Source organism: Mus caroli, unplaced genomic scaffold, assembly GCF_978045245.1.
Source record: "Mus caroli unplaced genomic scaffold, Mus_caroli_1 scaffold_11, whole genome shotgun sequence".
Taxonomy (NCBI): Eukaryota; Metazoa; Chordata; class Mammalia; order Rodentia; family Muridae; genus Mus; species Mus caroli.
This window is the reverse complement of record NW_028227266.1, coordinates 95,390,688-95,415,302: the sequence shown is the minus strand read 5'-3', so window position 1 is coordinate 95,415,302 and position 24,615 is coordinate 95,390,688. Positions and strand designations below refer to the sequence as shown.

General features: G+C 39.7%; 1 protein-coding gene and 1 pseudogene across 3 annotated transcripts in view; one reads left to right on the top strand and one right to left on the bottom strand.

Moving 5' to 3' along the window:
• The window catches only part of Rasa2 (RAS p21 protein activator 2), a 194,616-nt gene that overhangs the window by 126,565 nt on the left and 43,436 nt on the right, over nt 1–24,615 (top strand). For all 3 annotated transcript variants that reach the window (XM_085827928.1, XM_085827927.1, XM_085827929.1), the window contains 4 exons: nt 715–809; nt 11,757–11,833; nt 21,846–21,929; nt 23,555–23,627. In XM_085827928.1, coding sequence (XP_085684054.1) covers nt 715–809; nt 11,757–11,833; nt 21,846–21,929; nt 23,555–23,627 — 329 coding nt within the window. The remainder of the gene's footprint in view (nt 1–714; nt 810–11,756; nt 11,834–21,845; nt 21,930–23,554; nt 23,628–24,615) is intronic.
• Nucleotides 19,380–19,589, bottom strand: LOC110301715 (protein transport protein Sec61 subunit gamma pseudogene; annotated as a pseudogene).

Below are 24,615 nucleotides of genomic sequence, written 5' to 3'. Positions count from 1 at the left end.
CCATACTTCCTCTTTCCCTGAGACACAAGCGCTTTAGGGAGCAGCTTTGATGGCTAAAGCAGTAGCGCTGGCTTAGTAATGTTTGATAAAATGATCTTTGAGGTACTTTTCACATTTGTTAGTGATAGGTGAGATACTGTTCGCCCTTTCACTTAACTGGAGCATATAACTTCTTATTAAATGCAGGTGTTACTGCTCAGAATTAACAGCACATGCACTTCATCTACAGTGCTGCACAACCTGGAAAATTATATAGCATTGCCATTTAGATTCTGTTTTTTTATCCTGAATATTAATCTGAGGAAGTGCTAACATAACATAGTTACATTAAGTCCAGCTGAGTTCTTCTAATGCCCTGATTCAGAATGACCCACAAGGGGTCTTCCAGTGGGCAAGCAGAAACAGGCCATTTCTTCTTTAAGTTATAGGAGAAAACAAACTTTATAGAAACAAATTTTTAAATTCTGTAATCTCAGCACTCAGAAGACTGAAGCAGGAGGATTACCATGAGTTTAGGTCTATCTTGGGCTAAATCGCAAGTACCAGGCTAGCCAGGGCTACGTAGCAACATCCAGTTTCAAAAAAAGGAGTAACGGTGGATTTTTATATCAGCACATACAAATTAAAGTATTTTCTGTAAAATATATAACAATGCTTATGAACCATGAGGTTATATAAACTATGGTTTCTCATCATTTTATTTATTTTCTGTAGGAAAAGTAGCCATCAAAAAAGAAGACTTGTGCAGTCATAGTGGTAAAGAAACTTGGTTTTCACTGCAGCCTATTGACTCAAATTCAGAAGTTCAGGTAAGTTAAATAATACAAGAGATTAGAACATATGGAAAACCAGTGAAAACCTAATTATACTAGTTTATACTGATAGAACTTATAATTATCTTATTTTACATTTTAATACCAAACATAGACCTTAAAGTAATAGAGAGCTGGAAGGAAATGGCTTTTCCATTTGGTTATTTTTTATTTTATGTATATAAGTACAGTGTAGCTGTCTATAGGCACACCAGAAGAGGGTGCCAAATCCCATTACAGGTGGCTGTGAGCCACCATGTGGTTGCTGAGAATTGAACTCAGGACCTCTGGAAGAACAGTCAGTGCTTTTAACTGCTGAGCCATCTCTCCGCCCCCAACTCTCATCTCTAACTTCCATTCATGTGCATGGCATCTATATACATACATATATATATACATGTATCCATACAGGAATTAACCAGAAAATTATAAATTCTCATTTGGATGCGTTTATTCCATTTGTACTAGACTTGGGGGAAAAAATGGTACTTATGTAAACCATGCCTGAAGCTGCCTGCAATGCATAGCCTTCATTCCTATCTCCCCTCCTGTTCACATCCTTTTATTGAAGGGGTATAATTATTCTTGTTAATCTATTCTTTTCCCCTTGCCAAATAAAAGGCCTTGTATAGATTCTATATGTGAACAGAAATGTATTGTTGAAGTTTCTAAAAAGCTTAAGTCTCTATGACTTAGAAATTATTTCTAAGAGAATCTTCTCTCTCTCCCCCCCTCCCTCTCTCTCTCTCTCTCTCATTTCTTTTTTTTTTTTTTTTTTAATAATCTTATTAACTGTGGTAAAGATTGTGAAGCCATTCACAAGGGCACAACTCCAGGCAGGATTCTTTGTCTCTTAAGCAGGCTATAATTTGCTGCTAAGACTCAGAAGTTTAAAACAAGAAGACAAAAAGCATACCCACAGATACTTTGCAAATAAAATATGTCTCCATTTCTTCATAACCTTTTATGCAATCTCTGTGATTAAATTCTAAAAAAAAAGTATTGTGTGCAAAAATCTTCTTAAATACAGAATATAGCTAAGTACTTTTTCTGTTTTATCTACTCTACCCCATTTTAATCTTCTTTCTTTCCATTTGACCATATGTATCATTCAGCTCTCAGGAAGACAGCATTGTTGGTGCCAAGGGAGAAGCCATGTGAGGAAGTAGAATGGGCTGATGGTGTTTTCATATGTTCACTTTAATGACCTTGAGCTTCGTTTCTGTAAAAGGAGAATAAAATTCACCATGCTTGACTCATATGGATGGAGAATACTTTAAAACTTGATTTTGAGCTGGATTGTAGCTCAGTTGGTAGAGTGTTTGGCTTGCATGTACAGAGCCCTGAGTGCCATCTGCAGTACCACAGAAACTGAATGTTGTCCATGCACATTTGTAACCTCAGCACCTAGGACGTAAAGGCAGGCTTTTAAGGCCAGCCAGGCTGCATAAACCCTTGTCTTTAAAACAAACAAACAAAAACCTGTTTGCTTCTATACAGATGTAAGTTTATTACCACTACTCAGTCTGGTGGGGCCCTAGTTAGGGTTTCTGTTGCTGCAGTGAAACACCATGGCCAAAAGCAAGTTAAGGAGGAAAGAGTTTAGTTGGCTTACAGTTTCCAAACAAGTCAGGACAGGAACTCAAACAGGGCAGGAACCTGAAGACAGGAGCCGATTGCAGAGACCATGGAGGAGGGCTGCTTGCTGACAGCCTGCTTTCTCACAGACCCCAGGTTCACAGACCCAGGCAGGGCACTGCCCTACCCATGATGGGCTGGGCCTTCCCCCATCAATCACTAAGAATCTTACAGCTACAGCTGGATCTTATGGAGGCATTTTCTTTTCTTTTTTCTTTTTTTAAGATTTATTTATTTATTTATTTATTTATTTATTTTATGTATGTGAGTACATTGTAGTTGTACAGATGATTGTGAACCTTCATGTGGTTGTTGGGAATTGAATTTTAGGACCTCTGCTTGCTCAGTCCCTGCTCGCTGCGGCCCAAAGATTTATTATTATACATAAGTACACTGTAGCTGTCTTCAGACACACCAGAAGAGGGCATCAGATCTCATTATGGGTGGTTGTGAGCCACCATGTGGTTGCTGGGATTTGAACTCAGGACCTTCAGAAGAGCACTCAAGTGCTCTTACCCGCTGAGCCATCTCGCCAGCCCCCATGGAGGCATTTTCTCAGTTGAAGTTTCCTCTTTTCAAATAGTTCTAGCTTGAAGATAGTTGACTTAAAACTAGCCAACACAGGTGGCTTTCTAATATAGCTTTACCAGATTATTCATTTTCAGTTTTTGACACATGACTTAATACATTTACATCTACAGCCCACATGAGAAACCAGTATGGTGTCAGTCATTTGAGTATGCTGCTCATGTGTACTAGAGGTTGGCTTCGATCTCACAAAGCTCTCTTAACATTGGGATTCTAGGCGTGCACCACTGCACCCATCTAATCTGTCAGTGATTTGAACAAAAGGAAAGAGAAAAAGAGGCTTTTGAGATTTTGATCTGAAATGGAATTAATTAGAAGATTCTTTACAGTTTATTTATTTATTTATTTATTTATTTATTTATTTATTTATTAAGTACATTCTTAATGACCAGCATACATTTTTCTAGATTTAAGAATTTGATTCTGGGGGCTGGCGAGATGGCTCAGCTGGTAAGAGCACTGAGTGCTTTTCCGAAGGTCCTGAGTTCAAATCCCAGCAACCACGTGGTGGTGGCTCACAACCACCCGTGATGAGATCTGACTTCCTCTTCTGGGGAAGTTGACTACAGTGTGTGTCTGAAGTCAGCTACAGTGTATATATTAATAATAATAAATCTTTGGGCTGGAGTGAGCAGGGACTGAACGAGTGGGGTTCAACGGGGACCTGACCAGAGCGAGCAGAGATCCTAAAATTTAATTCCCAACAATCACATGAAGACTCACAACCATCTGTACAGTGACAGTGTACTCATGTATATAAAATAAATAAATCTTTTTTAAAAAAAAATTTTTGATTCTGAAAATGTAGAGCTCTATGTGTTCTTTGTGTAAATCTTGGAGGTGATACCAGAAACTAATACTAGGGCACAGGCTTTATTTGACAGTGTATATATAAAGCCATTATGTTTTATATATAGTATTGGCATTTAAATTTTTAGTACTGTTTGCTTCCATGCCCATTAGTCATTAGCCTTTCCAGAACTTTTATCTTAAACGGTAATTAGTAAGACTTACCCACTACTTAAAATAGATTTTAAAAGAAGAATGCTGTAGGAGGTGGGAGGGAGGGATAATACTTTTCAGGGTAATATGCTATCATTGGGAATATTATTATTTAGCCACAAACAATCTGAAAATACCACACTAGCCTTGTGAGTATAAAAGATTTGAAAACAGCTTGAAATTAATATAGAGCCTACTCAGATTTTGTTTGTTTACTCTGTATAAGTTTTATAATATCTTTTAAAGACATGCAAAAATAAAAATAGATGGCAGTATAGAAAGCAATGAGATTACATTTAGCCAGGACTCAATCTAATGATTACTTTTAGTAATTATAAAAGTATGTACCAAGTATAGCAGTGAGTACTTAATATACATTATCTCATTTAAGGCCCATAGTAGCACTATGAGGTAGGTAATATTAACCTCATTTTGCAGATTATATTAATAGGATTAAAGGACTTAGTCATAGAAACTGTGATCCCATTAGAGATCGGCCTAACTCCTAGTCACAGCACTTGCTGTCTTTCAGTGACGTGTACTCTTAGTTATAGAAAGAATTCAACAGATTAGAATTGCTCAGGTAGCATCAAAATATAAGAACAGAAGCCTACCCAAATTAGTGGGCAAGGGGAATGCGTTAGAAAGTGCGCGTAGGGAGCTGTTTGAAGTCAAATTACAGGAACTTCCTTGGGAATGTGAGCTACATAGTTCCCAGGCATTTGCACAGATACTGCGTGGTAATGGCAGTTAGGTTCTGACAATAGCACACAAGATAGAAATTGACATAAGTTAAAAATGATCCTTGAAGTGACTTAAGTCCTCATAACATGGTTGACTACCACAGAGAACATTAGTTTTTATCTGGGGCTTTGATGAACAAACGCTGTGTAGTGTCATTCTTAGCAGTAGCCTCAACTCGGCAGCAATGTACTGTAAGGCCGGTGGGACCTGAGAGCCACTGGTTGATCTCTTTCATGTTTATGGCTTTTCATTTTTCATTTTGAAAAAGGAACAGTTAATTTTTTCTTCTTTCACTCTCTTTTAAATAACTATATACTTACAAAATAAAGAGTGTAGCCGTGAACTAGTTAAACTGCTTTGGCTCCTGGCAGGTTGCGCACTCATTACCTGCCCAAGAGCTCGGATTCCCAAATAAAAGACAAACACACACATGCCGGTTAATTTTGATATGCTTTGACTAGCTGAATGGCTGGGCATTTCTAAACCTCCCCATGACTAGCAAACACGCCCCTCTGATATTCCTGAGTTAACATCTTTTAAAATCTGTATTTCATCTCTGCTACCCCAGACCCAAGCGGAGAAGTGGCCCCAGATCCTTATATGCCTGCAGGCCTGTAAGTTTCATCTTTTTGCTTCCCTATCCTTGGGTCACTTGTCCACACAAGTCCCGCCCCATCTCCCTGTCCAACCATTGGCTGTACAGCAATTCTTTATTATCAGTCGAAGCCAGTAAGGGGCAGGAATCCTCAGGTATGAAAGCACGACTTTTGGGAGCCAAAATAAGACCAAACATTAGAACCAATTTCCAACAAAAGAGAAAAAAGATTCTGGGGGGGGGGGTGTCTGAGGGGAGTTGTGTGTGATGGGTGTGTGTGTGTGCAGGTGCCTGTGTATGTGTGAGCTGGTGTATTTAGAGAAAGAATAACCTTGGGTGTCATTCTTAAAGATACTTCAACTTGGTTTTCAGACAGGGTCTCTCAGTGGGACCTAGAGATCACTATTGCTAGGCTTGCTGGTCAGCAAGTCCCAGGGATCTACCTGTCTCTGCCTCCCTAGGACCTTCAAGTACAACACCACAACCATCTTTGTTAAAAATTATTTCTTTTTATTTTTTGAGATTATAATATAGTTACATTATTTACCCTTTCCTCTTTCCAAGCCCTCCCATATATCCCTCATTGTTCTTTTTCAAATTTATGACTTCTTTTTTCATTAATTGTTGTTAGGGATGTGTGTGTGTGTGCGTGCATGTATATATTCTTAACATAACTACCACCTATTTAATCTGTATAAGGCTAGGCTGACTGTTTGGTATCAGATAACCAATTGGTGTAACCTTCTGGGTAAATGCTTCCCCCGCCTGGGCTACCTCACCCCAGCCCACAAAGGCGTGTCTGTTGTCATCCTTGTTCCGCTTGTATTTAGGCAGTCATTTCTGTGAAACTTCATGGGTGTACCTTCTGACATTACTGGGAGACATAATTTCATAGCAAACTCTCTGATCCTCTGGCTCTCACAGTCTCTCCACCCCTCACTCCCCTTTCACAATGATCCTTGGGTGCAGGAGTTGTATTGTTGATGAATCTGTTGGGACTGGACTTCACAGCTCTGCGTTTTGTTGATTGTGGTTTTCTGTAATGTTTTTAGTCCTTTGTAAAGAGAAGTTCCCTTGATATGCAGGATGAGGATATAAGAGCAGATATTCAGAATGTATTAGATACCCATCTTTTTATACACCGGTTTTCCTGGGTGGCTGGAGGGAGTTACTCAGCCTCAGGCATGCATGGCACACGCTTTAGCAATTGAGCTATCCCCTCACTTAATGATTCCTAAAGATGTCACCCATTCTTTTTGTATGCCTAATGAGAGTACATAATCTCTTCCTTTGTTTCTTTCTGTGAGTTTACTCTTAGTACCCTTGTAAAATGCTATATTCATCTTTAAGTCTCTTTGTCCATATAGCTTCTTCATCCTCAAGGATCTGACTCAGTTTACAGAGAGAAGTTAGCTAAATGTTTGTCACTGTCCACTAAAGCCTACTGAGGTTGGAGGAGACATTGCAGGGCAGTTCATTCTGGAATCCGCGTTAGGCCTGTTTGTCTAGGGGATTGAGTGGATGAAATGATTGGCATCTTTATCTCGGAGAGGAAGCAGTTTAATTATCTGTCATTACCACTAATTAGTATTTGTAACTCAAATCCTTACTGATATGTTGGTGGAAGGTCACTTATGGAATGAGGACCTCAGTATAAAGGACCATGTGTCTGTAGAGACACAGGAAGTGACACGTGTAAATGTCGGTTACTCCTCAAATGAGGAGCTCCTACTAGTAACTCCCATTTCATACCAAGCCAATTGATTTGTTATCTTAGCCTTTTACTTATCTCTTTCTTATTGAAGTTACTGATTATTTTCTTTTTAGAAGCTCATGGCAGCAGTATTTAATGAGTGCATTTTCTACCTTTTTGGGCAGAATTTTAATAAAAAAAATACTTTATGTGTATGTATGTTTTGCCTGCATGTATGTCTGCACCACATGTGTGCCTAGTGTCTGTGAAAGCCAGGTGTTGGACCCTTTTAAACTGGGATTTCAGACAGTTATGAAATGGCTTGGGGGTGTTGGAAAATCAGGCAGTGCTCTTAAGTGCTGAGCCATGTCTTCAGCTCCGTGGCAGAATTTTTAAAATATTTATTTTATGTGTATGTGTCTGTGCCTGAGTGTATTATGGGCAGCACATGTGTGCAAAGCCCACAGAAGTCAAGAAATGGCATCCGACCCCCTGGGGGGCAGGAGTCGGATGTGGTTGTGAGTCCACTCTGTGGGTTCTGGAAGTCAAATCTGAGTCTTCTACAAGAGCAGTGCTTGCTGTCAACTGCTGAGCCATTTCTTTAGCCCCTTTTCTACCTTTTTAATAAAATACAAATCTTTTTCTTGACTCTGTTTTTTGCCCTTTTCCCCTCTGACACGAACCTTTTTCTTCTGAAACCACTGTAATGCGCCTTCAGACCCGCTTCTTAGGACTTGGTGCCTCGAAGCAATGGGCACTTCACTTTTTATCAGGGCTCCGCTGTGGCTGCTGCTGCTTTGGTTTTGAAGCATTCTCTTCCTTAGGCTCCAGGCCTGGTTATGATCCTGGTTGTCAGTCTGTCCCACTTGGTGTACATTTTCTTTATTTTCTTCCATACAAGTAATGATAATACAGCCATCCTCTTAGCTGTGAGATGCTGAGACTCACACCTTATAAGCATTGTCCCATTCTTTATTTCCTAGGTACCTCGGTAAAGGACATGCTCTGCATAAGACTGTTAATCATGGGTGGTGTCTCACACACCGTGTACAGGCAGCAAACCCACTTGTTAGGCCAGATGTAGTGTTAGTTATGTCCTTTCGATGCAATTACTTAGTAAGTCTTATCCAACAGGGTAAGCTTGACCATCTGGATCATACTGTAAGTTATCGATCGGTATAGACTTTTTCTTAATGGCCTTTGTTTTACTGTTTTGTTTTTTTCCAAGACAGGGTTTCTCTGTGTAGCCCTGACTGTCCTGGAACTCACTCTGTAGACCAAGCTGGCCTCGAACTCAGAAATCCACCTGCCTCTGCCTCCCGAGTGCTGGAATTAAAGGCGTGCACCACCACTGTTTTAAACAGCCAGGGGTGCTGGTGAGATGGCTCAGTGGTTAAGAACACTGACTGCTCTTCCAAAGGTCCTGAGTTCAAATACCAGCAACCACATGGTGGCTCACAACCATCCGTAACAAAAATCTGATGCCCTCTTTTGGAGTGTCTGAAGACAGCTACAGTGTATGTATACACATATAGTAAATAAATCTTAAAAAAAATAAAAAAATAAACAGCCAGTTAAGAAGAAATCAAGACATTAAACACATGTTCAGTTAAGGGATCATAAATATAAAAGCATAATTCATTATTATTATTATAGATTGATTTTAAAACTTTGTGAATTTGTATATGGAAAGTAACAGAAATGAGTCATTCTATCTCTTTTTAAATTTTTTAGTTTTTTGAAACAATGTCTCACTATATAGTCTTGATTGGCCTGGAACTCACTGTGCAGGCAAATTCAGATCTGCTTGCTTCTACCTCCAGAATGCTGGAACTAATGACGTGTGTGGGCCACTGTGCCCACTCTTTATCTCATTATTAAATTATTACTTAAGGAGAAAAAACTCTTGCCATTAATATAAGATATATTATAAAGTAAAATTTTGTCTTTCATCTGACAAGCAGTTGTGTCTAAAATTATTTAGAGGCAGTTTCTATAACTAAAGCTGTCTCAGCTGCTGTAGTGATGCATGATGCATACCCGTAGGTCCAGCCACTCCAGAAACTGAACAGCATAGGCAGTAAAGCAAGACCTGAACTCAAAACAACCAGTGAAACTCTGTCGGGAGCCATAACGTCGTGGTGATGGTGGTGGTGGTGGTGGTGGTGGTGGTGGTGGTGGTGGTGATGGTGGTGATGGTGGTGGTGATGGTGGTGGTGGTGGTGGTGGTGGTGATGGTGGTGATGGTGGTGGTGGTGTTTGTTAGTTGGTTTATTTGTTCCTCGCCTCATAAGTTTTTTAAACCAATTGAAACATACAGAGTTCTTTTTTGTCTCTAAGGTCTGTGTGTTTGTATGAGTATCTACATGTGTGCATGTGCACCGTGTGCATATTTGGTACTCTTGGAATCCAGAAGAAGCATCGGGTGTCCGGGAACTGGAGTTACAGACATTTATGATTGGCTGTGTGGTGCTGGGGTCCTCTGTGGGAGCAGCCAGTGTTCTTTTTTTATTTTTATGAGAAAATTCTTAATATTTAAAATGTTTTATGATTTAAAGACTATTTAGATGTGGAGGATTTTATCTTTATGCATTGTTTTTTGCCTGTTTTTACAAACCTCTGTTTTCTGTGCATCTTTTGATACCAGGAGATAGCAGCTGCTCTGAGGTTCCTTTTTATCTTTTCCGCTGTCTCACTGGTGGTTTGGTATGCTGTCTTCTTATTTATCCAACTGATGTGTTTTTAGGAGATTTTGAATCTGTAACGTAATGTCTTTCATAGGTCTTAGAAAATTTAAAGCAATTCTCTTGGTTCTCCCTCCTCTGACTTTCTGAACGGGGATTCCAGGCTCCCTAGTACTAGAACCGGCCTGTTTTGCATGTGTCTTGTGTCTCCTAAGCTCCCTTCCTCTGTACTTCATCATGAATAGTTTCTATTGATGAGCCTTTCGCTCCTGTTTATTCTTCTTCAGCTGTGGCTGATCTGATGTTAGATATATCTCATTTCAGTTACTTTATTACTTAGCTCTAAAGTTATCATGTAATTCATTTCATAGTTTCCAGTTATTTGCTAGATTTTTCACTTTATTTTCTGTTAGAATAAAAACAAGACAAAATAAATAACAAAAAAAGTGGGTGGTATATATTGTGAGTTTGAGGCTGGCCTGGACTAAATAGCGAGACCCTATGTTAAAAGAAATTAAGATAACTATTTTAAACTCCCACTCCACTTACAGTCTTCTGTTCTTGTCACACACACACACACACACACACACACACACACACACACGTAACACTAGAAATTACTACATAGTATAGACCTTCAAGGTCAGCATCAAAACGCAGAGGTTGTAAATGCTCAATGCAGGAATAGTGAAGGACCGAGTTTGTAAGATATATATGATTTTATCAGTATTTATACCTAGATTTTTTTCTGGAATATTTTTTTTAGTTCCATATTTATACCTAGATTATTTTTTCTGGGCTATTTGTTTCTGTTTAGTTCCAGCTCTACATGACTGCTCGTTTTCTCATGGACGCCTTTTGTTGTTTGCGTTAGAGCGTATCTCCCTCATTCAGACCTTTGCACTATGACTCATAACCATCCATTGCTCATTGTGTAGTAGTCATCTAGCCTAAAGTTCACAGCTAATGGTCCTGAGAGTCAGTCTCATAAGACAAGTCGACATAAAGTAATAAAGGTGATTCAGATTATATCTTTGAATGAATGTCTAGAAGGGCTCTGAAGAGAAGCTGTAACTAGAGTGCAAATATCCCTACCCCTGATAATATCACTCGGTACACCAGGCCCTAGACATCACACCCCAAGATCTCCACTTGGCACTGGGAATTTGTCTTGTCAGCTATGTGGAGGTAAGGCAGCACTAATTGTTAACCGGTTTAGGATTGCTCATCGCCAGTAAGCAGAAGAGATACCCAAGCTCTGGATTACATTGTCCCTAAGCTCGTTCTTGAGGAAGCTGATGGCATGAATTCCTTAAAACTTACTAAATTGGGCTTTCAACTCATCTCTTACCAGCTGTGTGTAAGAGAGAACTCTGTTTTATTCCAATCCTTTCATCAGTGCTTTGACCATATAATGTCACTCTTACTGCCTCTCTGGCTAGGTCATGAGTTTCTGGTCACAGCTGTTTCTTCCTGTCTGTGTATTCCCATAGGACTTCCTAAAACATAGCAGATGCTAAATCAATCTTCAGTAGTTGACAAAGCACATTTTAAAAAGCTGATTCTTACTATCTTTAACTTAATTTCATAGCTTTAGAAATTAATTTCTTTTATGTTTTCAAAAATATAAGTGCCTTCTTTAAGGAAATACTGTTGTGGTCATTGCAGTATATAAATATTTATTAAGCAGGGTATAAAGTTCGTAAATGTCTACATGTCATATTTCATATAAATATTAGAGTGTTTTCTCTCAGAACTTTTATATATATATATAATATACATATTATATATATATATATATATATATATATATATATATATATATATATGCATGCACACACATTGGTGATTATTAGCCATTTAACAAGTAAATCTATGCAGAGATGTGTAATAGTGGTTAGTGAATAATTATGTATGTGTGCCATTTGGATAGAAGTACATTGTAATGTCTTGTTAGCAAAATAAAATAGACTGAGTTTGATATTTTCTTTTTGTCCTAGGGAAAGGTTCACCTTGAGTTAAGACTGAATGAGCTGATAACAGAGAATGGAACCGTGTGCCAGCAGCTTGTTGTACAGTAAGCATATCCTGTTTATGCATGTATTTGTTTTTGTCAAAACCACCTAGCTTTAATTCTCTGTTTTTTGCTCTTAGACTAATTTCTTATTTTAAATATTTTAGAAACTTCAAAATAAAACTCTCATACATCATTTCTTTACCAAACTGAGAATCCAGCTTATTTTTTCATTTAATCCACTTAAGCTATGGCAAGTCATTAATTACTCAACTAAGTTTTAATGAATGTGAGTTAAGCAACAAATCTCTGTAAGCATTAAGGTATGAAGGGTCATAGGAAGGTGCCTCTGACTTCCTAGCTGCGGAGACTCAGAAAGTATTTCCAGGGGATGTCTTCTCCGAGCACTCAGTCACTACGCAGAGCTTCAGGGAGCCAGGGATCAGGGTGAGGAGGTCATAGGACATGATGCTCAAACTACGTGACCACCTAAGATTGCTAGCACCTTTCCTTCTATGAAGTTCTCAGTAGTCCAACTGTGTTGTGAGGCCATGTTCTAGCCTAGTCTTCTACTTCTTGCCTCCGTAAGCTACCAAGCGTTTCTCATTCTGGAACTTTCTGTGTCTTTGCCTCGGTTGATATCTGAATGTCCCTGAGGTTATGAGGTTCATATCCACATATCTTAGGGCAAGGAGTTAGAGCAGTTGTTACTTTCCTATTGCTGCTCCACGCTATAATTCACCCTCCTAATGATGAAAACCCCAATTCCTTGAAGCATTGCCTTTCTGTGCTGTGTGTACTCTATGATCTGAGGTGTTCAACTTTGTTCTGCTTTTATTAGCTATCTCAATTAATAAATAATAAAGAGACTATGTGATTTTTGCTATGTGTGGATGACTTACCAAAACAGTATGCTTAAGGCATTTTTTTCCTAAAAGCTTTATAATAATGGTAACTTTTAATAGATTAATAAAGTAATAAAATTTTCTTATTTACTAACAGTTTTTTTTTTTTTTTTGTGGAGATCAATGGGGTAGACATCCCATTTCTTTTTTTTTTTTTTAAGATTTATTTATTTATTATATGTAAGTACACTGTAGCTGTCTTCAGACACTCCAGAAGAGGGCGCCAGATCTCGTTACGGATGGTTGTGAGCCACCATGTGGTTGCTGGGATTTGAACTCTGGACCTTCGGAAGAGCAGTCCGGTGCTCTTACCCACTGAGCCATCTCACCAGCCCTACTAACAGTTTTTGTCTTACTGATTTTCAAATTCCATTTGCCTATTGAAAATAGTCCAAAGCCAGGCATTGTGGTATGTGCCTTTAATCCCAGCACTCAGGAAGCAGAGGAGGTGGCGCTCTGTGACTTTGAGACAACCAGGGCTACATAGAGAGTTCTAGGACAGCCAGGGCTACAGAGAGAGTTCTAGGACAGCCGGGGATATATAGAGAGTTCTAGGACAGCCAGGCCTACAGAGAGAGTTCTAGGACAGCCAGGGCTACACAGAGAGACCCTGTCTTGACAACAAGAAAAAGACAGTAGAAATGAGTGTGCAGACTTTTCCCCAGACTGAGAGCCTGCAGTGGAAATTCCTCTTTGGATGAGGCACTCCTGCTCCTACCTTCCCTGCTTGAGTTTAGTTACTGTAGTCAGTCATTTGAAGTACTATTCGTTGGATTAGTTTATTTGCATACTTGTTTAGGTTTTTCTCTTTGGTGCTTGGCTTAGTTTTTATTTATGTATATTGTGTGTTTGTGTACGTGTATGCCATACATGTATAAGTTCTTACAGAGGCCAGAGATGTTGGAGTCATAGGCTGTTGGGAGCTACCTGATTTGAGTCCTCTGGAAGGGTATCCAGGGCCCTTACCTGCTGAGCATTTCTCCAGCTTCCTGTTGTTATATTTTAGGATGTAGAATATTAGCACGATTTCAAAGGAAACATTGTATCAGAAGGCATTATTCATAGATGTGGTTCAGTTCCCGCTTCCTCACACTCAGCTGAGGCAACCACAATCTGATTTCTGTGTCTGTTTTTACTTTTTCCAAAATGTTGTTTGGATATACTGATAGGATATATTTAGTCTTTTGTGTCCGGCTTCTTTTACTTAGTATTCTCCCTTTCATATTCATTTACATTGTTGCCTGTAGTAGTAGTGAATCTTCTTTCCAGTGTTGTGTTTCCTGAGCTAGGCACACGGGGTTCTACCACTGAGCCAAACCCCAGCCCCTTATTTTTTCCCATGACTTGACAGATAACTCAACAATGTACATACTCTTACGTTTCAGGGCTAGATTTCAGCTTTGGACATCTATTTTAATGTTTTTAACTTGAGATTATGGATTTACAAAGTACAAACAGGTCTTTGTGCTCTTTACTTAGTTTCCCCCAGTATTTACATGTTATATGACTAAAAGACATTTTTATTCATACACTTTGTTGTGTATATACCACTTTGTCACATGCATAGATGTATGCAACCACTACTACAGTCAAGATACAGTGCATACTGTCTTCTGAAGGCTTTTCTTCATACTCCAGCTGATAGTCATACTCCTCTCTACCACTCTCCCGACTCTTTTCAAACCTCTTTTCTGTCTCCAGGTCCATAACATTGTCATACATGGTGTGAGAGCTGGAACTGTACCGCACTGCGGGAACACGGGACTCAGTGCTTCCTTACACGCTGTGAGGTCCTGCGTTAAGTCTTGAGTAAACACACACAAACATAGGCACACAGAAGCAGGAGAAATAGAACCTAATTGTGGATAGCCTTTGAGATTGGGTTTTTGTGCAAATCTATATGAATTATGTGTACTCTCTTGTAGATAGACTCTGTCGTTGTAAAACGTCGTTTCTGTGGGAAGGCGTTGCTAGAGAGGTAGCTCCATAGCTGAAGAGCACTTGCTGCATGTGTAGGGGACCTGGGCTACTTCCCCAGCTCACAACCGTCTATGATTCTAACTAGGGGAACCTAAGAACATGGTCTGTAGGCACCAAGCAGGCATGTGGTAAACAGGCATACATGCAGACAAAGAGATGACTTTGTGGTTAAAAATATATACTTCTCTTATAGAGGTTCCAAGTTCAGGTCCCAGTGCCTGTACCAAATGGCTGACAACTGCCTGAAATGCTGTAGCTCCCATGCATTAAACACCTATATACTCGTGGATACATGACATCCTTCCAGTATACATCAATAAATAATAGATAAAAACTATTTGTGAAGAGCCATGTTCTGTTCTGTGAATTTTTTCCATTTATTTTTAATATAATTATTGATAGGCTTAACTCTGTCTTGTTTCTGTGTACTGTCACACTTACCTGAACATAAGTTAAAATTATGTTTGGTTTTTCTTGTATATTTTCTTTACATTTCAACTGTTTTCCCCTTTCCTTTGGAAACCTCCTATGTCATTCCCCCTCCACCTGCCTCTATGAAGGTGTTCCCCCACCCACCCACTCCCATTCTCCCACCCTGGCATTCCCCTACACTGGGGTATCGAGCACCCTCAGGACTGAGGGCCTCTTCTCCCACTGATGTCCAACAAGGCCATCCTCTGCCACATATGTGGCCAGCACCATGGGTCGTTCCATGTGTATTCTTTGGTTGGTGGTCCAATTTCTGGGAGCTCGGGGATTAGGGGGGTCTGGCCTGTTGACACTGTTGCTCCCTCCATGAGGCTGCAAACTCCCTCAGCTTCTTCAGTCCCTTCTTCAACTCCTCCATCAGAGACCCCCAAGCTCAGTCCAATGGTTGACTGCGAACTTCCTCCTCTGTATTTGTCAGACTCTGGCAAAGCCTCTCAGGAGACAGCCATATCAGGCTTCCTTCAGCAAGCACTTCCTGGCATCCACAATAATGTCCAGGTTTGGTGACAGTATATGGGATGGTCCCTGCTCCACACTTTGTCTCCATATTCCCTGTTCTATTTATAGTGTCTTATTACGTAGGTCCTGTAAGTGGTTGTCTTGGGTACTAGACTATGTGTACATAACGTATAGCCTCCTGTTGTCAACAGTTCACCAGTTACAGATATCTTGCCTCCTCTTTTACCTTTTCCTTGCTCCCATGTTTAATATATTTTTGTATTAAACATTGAGAATTGTGCCAGTGTTAGAATTCTTTGCATCAGGCATTTAACTTAATCCAGAAAAAAGGAAATCATAGTATTATTTACACATTTTTCTCTGTCCCTGTTCCTTTCTTTCTTCCTGAATCAACATTCCTTTTGTCATTGTTTAAATATCCTCCCCGCCCCCATTTCCCATACTTCTAGGGTAGATCTAGGGTGACAGATACTTCTCATTTTCCTTCTCAGAATGTTTTGATTTTTCTCTATACACACACACAAGGTATAAGCAGCTCCTCTCTCACCAGCTAAGCTGTGGGTGTGGGTGTGGGTGGTGATAGCATTAGTTGTTTTTCATTTGGTTGGTTGGTTGGTTTTTGGTTTGTGTGGGTTTGTTTGTTTGTTTGTTTTTGTTTTTCTGCTTTTTGGTTGAGGAGCAAGTGGACATTAGCTTATGAAGGTTTGTTCTGCTGGGTGCCCTGTTTCTTGCTCTCCTTTGGAGGCTGATTTCTGAAAGACATTTGTTTAAAGATACAGGAGTTGGGGAGTAGTGTGTGCACAGGATTATACACAATGTGTACAGCATCAAAGCTGACCAATAGATACTTACATGACAGAAAATTTACATATTCTCTCATACTTTAGTGCCGACTGGCCATGTGTGGCTGTTGAAGACTTGAAATTTGGTGTATGTGACTGATATTTTGTTAAATTTTAATGTAATAGCCAAATATAGTTAGTGGCTGCAATATTAGTATAGCTCCAATAGAAAGCAGAAAGCCTGGAATCCTTGTTAGCAGTGGCTGTTCTAGGGCTGGCCTAAGGAAATATATGATGAAGCTAGAATACCTTATGAAATTAGAACGTAAGGAAATACTCCAAAAAATAATGGAGAGATAAATGAATGAGAGACATTGAAATCAATCTGAGTAAGTTCCAGAAGGCCCATTGTGGGACAGCTTCAGATTTGAGGACAGCCTCAAAATTAGTATTAATAATGGACTAAAGCTTAAAGAATAAATATTCATGAATCACTACTGATACAATACACACGATTGTATAGATACATAGGAAGAAACAGTTACTTTCCCTTATAGTATAATTCTAATTAATGAATTTAGGAAGGGTGATGGAGGTTGAATCAGCACTGGCAAATACCACAGCAGCAGCTGGGTTCAAGCAGAGAGACAAGCCCTCCATGCTCTCAGTTACAAATGGATGCTCAGAAAGCCTGTATCAGGGAAGCCGGTACAGACTAGTTGTTCCCAGAGCCTCGGTAAGATGTAGGGGAAGGGTTGGTAGAAGGAGGATTGTTTAATGGGTACAGAGCTATAGCGTAGGAGGAATGATTTCTAATAATTTATAGCACAGAATAATTATGAGTGACAACTGGATATTCAGCACAGCTAGTAGAATTTTGAACATTCCCCAAAGAAATTATGTTTAGATGTTAGATATGCTAATTTCTCTAATCTGATCATTACTATATGTGTGTGTGTGTGTGTATTTGTATATGTGTGTGTGTGTATTGGTCTGTGACACTGTATTCATAGGTATGTACAATTACATGTCAGTTAGAAATAAAAGCACATATGGGGGCTGGAGAGATGGCTCGGTTGTTAAGGACATTGCCTCTGCTCTTCCAGAAGACCTGGGTCCAAATCCTAGCACCTGCATGGCAGTTCACAGCTACCTGTGACTTCAAGATCTGACGTTCTCACGCAGACATACATGTAGGCAAAACATTAATGCACATAAAACAAAAAGGTAAATAATTGAAAAATAAAAGCATGTAATTAAAATATAACTGAGATCTGGAAGGATGGCACAGTGGTTAAGATCACTTGATACTCTTTCAAAGGACCTAGGTTCTGTTCTAGCACCTAAATGGTAGGTGGCTCATAGCTTCATTTCCAAGGGGATCTGATACCCTCTTCTGATCTTCACTGGTATCAGACATGTAGGTGGTATACATACATGCATGTAAACATTCATAGAAATAAATAGCTAAAGTATAATAAATAGGATGAGAAGTATCTAAGAGTACTAAGTATGTTAGCCTAAGTATGATTGCATTTTTGCATAGTCTCAAAGAATCTCCCTATGAAGTTATTTTATAGATAACACTTCACAGTAGCATATCAGGTACGTCTTGGTACTATGTACAGAAAAGAACAGCGAGCTATCTAATTGAACAGTCCACCTCCAATAATAGATGTGGCCCCCAGTGGAGGGATGGGGCCACCCATCTTCAAAACTTTTGACCCAGAATTGTTCCTGTCTAAAGGAAATTTAGGGACAAAAATGGAGCAGAAACTGAAGGAAAGGCCATCCATTGTCCATCCCAATTTGGGATCCATCTCATGTGCACACACCAAACACTGACACTATTGCTGATGCCATGTTGTGCTTGTAGACAGGAGCCTGGCACAGCTGTCCTCTGAGAGGCTCTACCAGCAGCTGACTAAGACAGATGCAGTTACTTACAGCCAACACTGGACTGTCGGAGACACCTTTGGACCAAGAGTTAGGGAAAGGATCGAAGGGGGCTAAAGGGATGGCAACCCCATAAGGAAGACCAACAGTGTCAACTAACTGGGACCCCTGCAACTCCCAGAGATTAAGCCACAAACCAAAGAGTGTACATAGGCTGATCCGTGCCCCCTCCCCCAATCCACACAGAGGACTACCTTGTCTGGCTTCAGTGGGAAAGCCTACTCCTGTAGAGACTTGATGCCCCTTTATCTATTTTTAAATATATAAAACTATATTTAAGCTGGGCCATTCACCCCAAATAAAACCTCTTTGGGAGTAGAAACTAAACATGTGTCTGATTTATTTAAATGATATTTATTTTGATAAAAACGGGGGGGGGGCATCTGATTCCATTCTGGTCAAGATGAACTTAGATTAAGTAATGTGAAAGCAGTTATCACAGGGTCAGAGACTGAGAGGGCATGGCAGCTGAATGCAGTGTAGAATCCCATACTGCATCCTGGAGTTTGGCAAAATTTGAGTGACATCTGTAGATTAATTAGCGTTAGTAGCATTAAATGTCAGTTTCTTGATTTCAGTAGCTTCACCTTGGTTACACAGAATGTTACCATTCAATGTTAGGGTTTATAGAAACTCTGTATGTTGTTCTTACAACTGTTTCAAAGTCTGCAATTATAACTAAGCGTGTTTGTTTTGAGTCCTGGTCTCCTATAGCCACTGTACTGTCACATAGCATTGCCACTGTCACACACCTGAACTTTTACACATTCAGTTTCAGGTTTGTTCAGCTCCTCTCCAGAGTCTTAGCAGATATTTGAGTCTACCTGTGTTTTTTTAATCAGACCTTACATTTTTCCATTTCTAGACCTTTGTTTTATTATGGAAAAATGTTTATTTTGAAATTATTTTAATTTAGAAATAGAAAACCTCATAGGAAGGAGGAAAGAAACAAAATCCACAAAGCATCCAGGCAGTGTTTTACTTCATGAACGTGTCACCCCTTCTGGCTCACTTGTCCCACGGTGAGAAAGGAAGGCCTCAGCCACCCACAGCAGTGTTATTAATAGGGGTATGGGTCAGTTTCACGAAGAAGCCAATGAACCCCACGATAGCAAGTCCCATCGCTGTGGCCATGGCAGTCTTCTAGAAAATTCTTTTCTATCGAGTTTGGTGCATCTTTTAGCCAGCCGAATTGAATCTTTTACAAAACTCCTGACTGGGCTCTACAGACTGCATTACCTGATCCATGTGTGTGGGATGACGGTTTGAGAGGGTAGAGGCGAGTAGAATTGAGCCCTAGACCTTTCTTTTTTAAGGTTTTCTGTGTCTATGGTGTGTGAGGTAAAAGTTTTCAGTGTTCTTGTCTACAATTACTTTTTGTCGTCTCTGCCTCTGTTTTGGTGGTTTTTCTTTTCACTATAGGCCATGCTTATTCATTGTTTGAATTGGACATAGAAGTCACTAGCTACTTTGTGTTCCTGTAATGTACTTGAATTGGTTTTTAGGTATCAGTTAACGTACTTGGAAACAATTCATTCTGTTTATACTTTGGTTTTAAGCTTTGTCAGACAGATGAGAACAGCATATTATCACAGAGCTTGCAAGAGGCCCACCCAGCCACAGAAGAGAACTGGTAGTTTATGAATAATGCTATTAGTGGGAAAATATGAACCCCAAAGTATTTCTTTGGGCTGTACTTTTTTTGGTTAGTTTCAGAAATTTGTGAATTTTAGTTTTGATGCCCAGTTTAGCAGAAATGAGTCTTGTTTTCAATTTTCTCTTTACTTGGCAGTACATCATTTGCAGTTCACCCATGAGTGAGTCTTGGAGAGAAATAGAGGATGTTGCTCAGTAGGGGTTTGTGAAACAAAAACAAAACACTTGGCATTTATGAGCTTCTGTGAGGGAGCAGGAAATGAGACTCAGACTTTAAACCAACTAACTTAGTAATAATTACTGAAGAATAAACCAACTAACTTAGTAATAATTACTGAAGAATAAACCAACTAACTTAGTAATAATTACTGAAGAATAAACCAACTAACTTAGTAATAGTTACTGAAGAACTGTGAGAATCGCATCATTAGAGTGTGGTCTTGCTATAAATACAACCATAATCCGTATAGTAGATTGGATGGCCTTGGGTTTGTAGTGCAGGGCATTTTGACAGTGACATAGGAACTGCTGTTGAGAATCAGCATGAGAGTCTGGAGAATTATGTGAGGCTTGCCCTATATTTATGAATCAGATTTTAAGTAAAACCACAACCATTTCCTTGTGTGTCATTCATGCTTTAGCAGAGGATATGGTGCCACAGAGCTGGCCTGGTTTGTAGTTTCTCATGTAAGGCTACACCACTTTCTTTTCCGTTTAAGAAGCCACAGCAGTTTTGATGTATTATCAAACCACAAAATGTACCTTGAGCATTTCCCAAGAAGAACTGTGCTATGCTGGTCTGAGTACCGATTGTCCTTGCTGGGTTGTCCTCTTTGGGAAGTACTCATGTAAATAAGTAATTTGGAGTAGTTGATACATTGGAACTACAAAAATGGTAACAATGTTACAGTCTTTGAATATATGGATTTCTATTGAAAGATAGTGTTTTAGGTTTGGGAGTGCAGCTCAGTTGCAGGGCACTTGCCCTGTGTATATGACTGAAGCCAGGGACTGTTCCCAGTCCACAATAAGGGAACAAGAGAGAGAGACAGAGACCAGGGACTGTTCCCAGTCCACAAGAAGGGAACAAGAGAGAGAGAGAGAGAGAGAGAGAGAGAGAGAGAGAGGAAGGAAGGAAGGATACTATGTTAGGAGAGAGAGAGAGAGAGGAAGGAAGGATACTATGTTAGGAGAGAGAGAGAGAGAGGAAGGAAGGATACTACGTTATGAGAGAGAGAGAGAGAGAGAGAGAGAGAGAGAGAGAGAGAGAGACACCAGGGACTGTTCCCAGTCCACAAGAAGGGAACGAGAGAGAGAGAGAGAGAGAGAGAGAGAGAGAGAGAGAGAGAGAGAGGGGAAGGAAGGATACTATGTGTTAGAGAGAGAGAGAGAGAGAGAGACCAGGGACTGTTCCCAGTCCACAAGAAGGGAACGAGAGAGAGAGAGAGAGAGAGAGAGAGAGGAAGGAAGGATACTATGTGTTAGAGAGAGAGAGAGAGACAGACCAGGGACTGTTCCCAGTCCACAAGAAGGGAACGAGAGAGAGAGAGAGAGAGAGAGAGAGAGAGAGAGAGAGAGAGAGAGAGAGAGAGAGAGAGAAAGGAAGGATACTATGTTATGAGAGAGAGAGAGAGAGAGAGAGAGAGAGGAAGAAAGGATACTATGTGTTATGAGAGAGAGAGAGAGAGAGAGAGAGAGAGAGAGAGAGAGAGAGAGAGAGAGAGACAGACCGACCAGGGACTGTTCCCAGTCCACAAGAAGGGAACGAGAGAGAGAGAGAGAGGAAGGAAGGATACTATGTTATGATGTTAGCGCTAACGTATTAAAATCTGTTTTGTTCTACCTTAGCATCAAGGCCTGCCATGGGTTGCCTCTCATAAATGGACAAAGCTGTGATCCTTATGCAACAGTTTCCCTCGTGGGCCCCTCTAGGTAATGCTTATTGAATTGTTACTGCATTTTCAAGTTTAAAGTTGGATTTAAGAATTGGAAATGTACAGTTCTTAGATCAAGTGCTGAGTAACTGACATAAAATAATGCTTTAAAAGAATTTTTAGTAAGTTCTAGAGCACACTTGGTAAACAACTGAGTTCTGTTATCACAGAAAGATACTGGGTGTTATTTCAAATCTGCTGTGTGTTTATTAGGCTGTGGTGAAAACTTCAATCTTACACCATTGTAAAATGTACTTTAAAGTATATTCCTGGGCCAGGTATGGGGGATGCATGCCTTTAATTGAAGTATTTGGGAGGCAGAGGCAGGTGGATCTCTGTGAATCAAGACCACCTTAGTCTGTATAGCAAGCTACAAGCCATCCAAGATGTAAAACAAAAAACCCAAATCATATACACATGGCTGCCTTTACTCATTAACATTCTTACTTTCAAATACCCTCAATTTTCTGTAAGTAAAAAAAAATCACATTTTAGTGACTGTCAACTCAAAATAGCAAAACCGTTTCCATACCAGTGTCTGGGAAGCGGCTTAGGACTGAGAACTGCCTTTTCTGTTCATAGAGAGTTCCAAACTCCAGAAGAACTACTGAGTCCCAGACTGTGGTGAAGTGCAGCATAATGTTGAGTAATTGGTCTATAATTTATGAAAAACCAGTAACACTTTGTGGTATCTATATTAGATAACTTCATTGTAGTTTCTTTACAAGACTGACTAGTCTGGAGTTTGTGTGCAACTTAAAGCTGTTTGAATCAAGAAACAAAAGCACAAAATTTGTTATCCTTATCACCATGACTCCCCTTTATCACCTACAGCTCTAGTCTTTGTTTTTTCAGTCATCAAGTCTTAAAAAAAAGAGTGTGTGTGTGTGTGTGTGTGTGTGTGAGAGAGAGAGAGAGAGAGAGAGAGAGAGAGAGAGAGAGCGAGCATGCCAGATCTGGGTGCTGGGAATTGAACCAAGATCCTTTAGAAGAGCAGCCACTGAGCCATCTCTCCAACCCGAAACTTTTTTTTTAATCACAGTTGATTTTGCTATTATACTACAGTTGCACAGACATTCCCATTGGTTGAATCTAGTCAACGACACAAGACTCCCAGTACATTTCTTTATAACTGCCTCTGAATTTGTCCATTCACTAAGAATTAGCAGGCTTTTTTTTTTTTGTCTTTGTAAGTTTCTGTCCTGGCTGCAGCCCTCAGAAGTAAACTGGGTTCAGAGTTACCTTTCATGCTTCTCAGGTGTTCCCGCATCAGTAAAGGCACTTGGAGGCTTGGGCCTTTCTTCTCACCACTCCTTCTGGTAGTGTAATAGGATGTGTTTTCAAATGTCAAAGATCATTTGCAATCAGCTTCTCATAACTGTGGAGACAGTAACCCAATCTTGCCATGTATAGATATGTAAAACTGTGTGTGGATATTCATCAGATTCAAGTTTGTGAGGTTTACATCCTTGGCTTTTTTCCTTTGCATAATATGTAAATTATTGTCTTCTCTCAGTTGTCCTAAAACGTAGGCAGAGGTTAGACATCCTAGTTGGGAATAGCTTGTTTTATAATTGTGTACTATTAAGTTCTACAAGGTATAACTCTACTACATTGGAACAGGAATGACCAAAAGAAGACAAAAGTAAAGAAGAAAACAAGCAATCCGCAGTTCAATGAAGTCTTCTATTTTGAGGTAATTTCTTGTTTTATATAAATGTTAATGTTTGATATATAATTCTAGTTGATTTAATTTTGTAAACTATAACCATCAAAATTGTTTTATTAATTAATGCAGCTAATAATCTCTATCCAGAGAGCAGTAGAACTATAATATCACACATGCAGCTCTGCTTGGTTTGGAAGTGGGGAGGGCTAGAGCCCCTACCATGTAGTCACATTGTCACAGCTCCCTTGAGAGCCTCCCAACACTTTCCAGTCTACCTGACACATAGTGACTTCTGAGCAGACTGTTGGAAAACCTATAGGAATTTAAATATTACCATTCAGAAGATCTGAAACCTTTTCCCAGTTGACATTAATGATCAATTAAATGTAAACCCTGCCTTCCATACCCTGTAGAAGGGTGATTTTATAAGGAAGAAAGGACAGTAGCAAATCTACCAAATATGAGACTACTTTGAGAGTTTGAAACACTTTACGATTAGGCCTTTTTACCATTAAGTTCTCTAAATCTAATTTACTCTGTAGATGTAGCTTGTTCATGCAGATCTCCAGCTGCCTTGAGTGAATCCTAACCACTGGACCACCAAGCTTGCATCTTCAGCTGCTTTGAAATTGCCCCAAATAAAGTGCTTTGGCATTCTTTAAAGTATTTAGTCCTTTTTCATATTAATTGAAGACTATAGAAAAACTAAAAATCAAAATATCTAAAAGGTTGTAATAACAGAACAAGTTGCAATTGATATTAAGATATGAGAACAGGTTGTAAAAGTGAGTAATTACATCTTGAAGTTTTTATTTTGTTTTTTCCTCTGTTTTGGAGAGGGCACCAAAGTACTCCTACTCATGCCTGATTGTTGTTCTTTAATAACAAGGAGCATGAGCTGAAGAAAATGCCAAAGGTGACATAGGAAACTGGGGGTGGGGTGGGGGACAAGAAAAACCTACCGAGTCAGGAGGCTTCCTTTCCTGGCTGAGGACTTGGTGCCGCTTTCTCCATT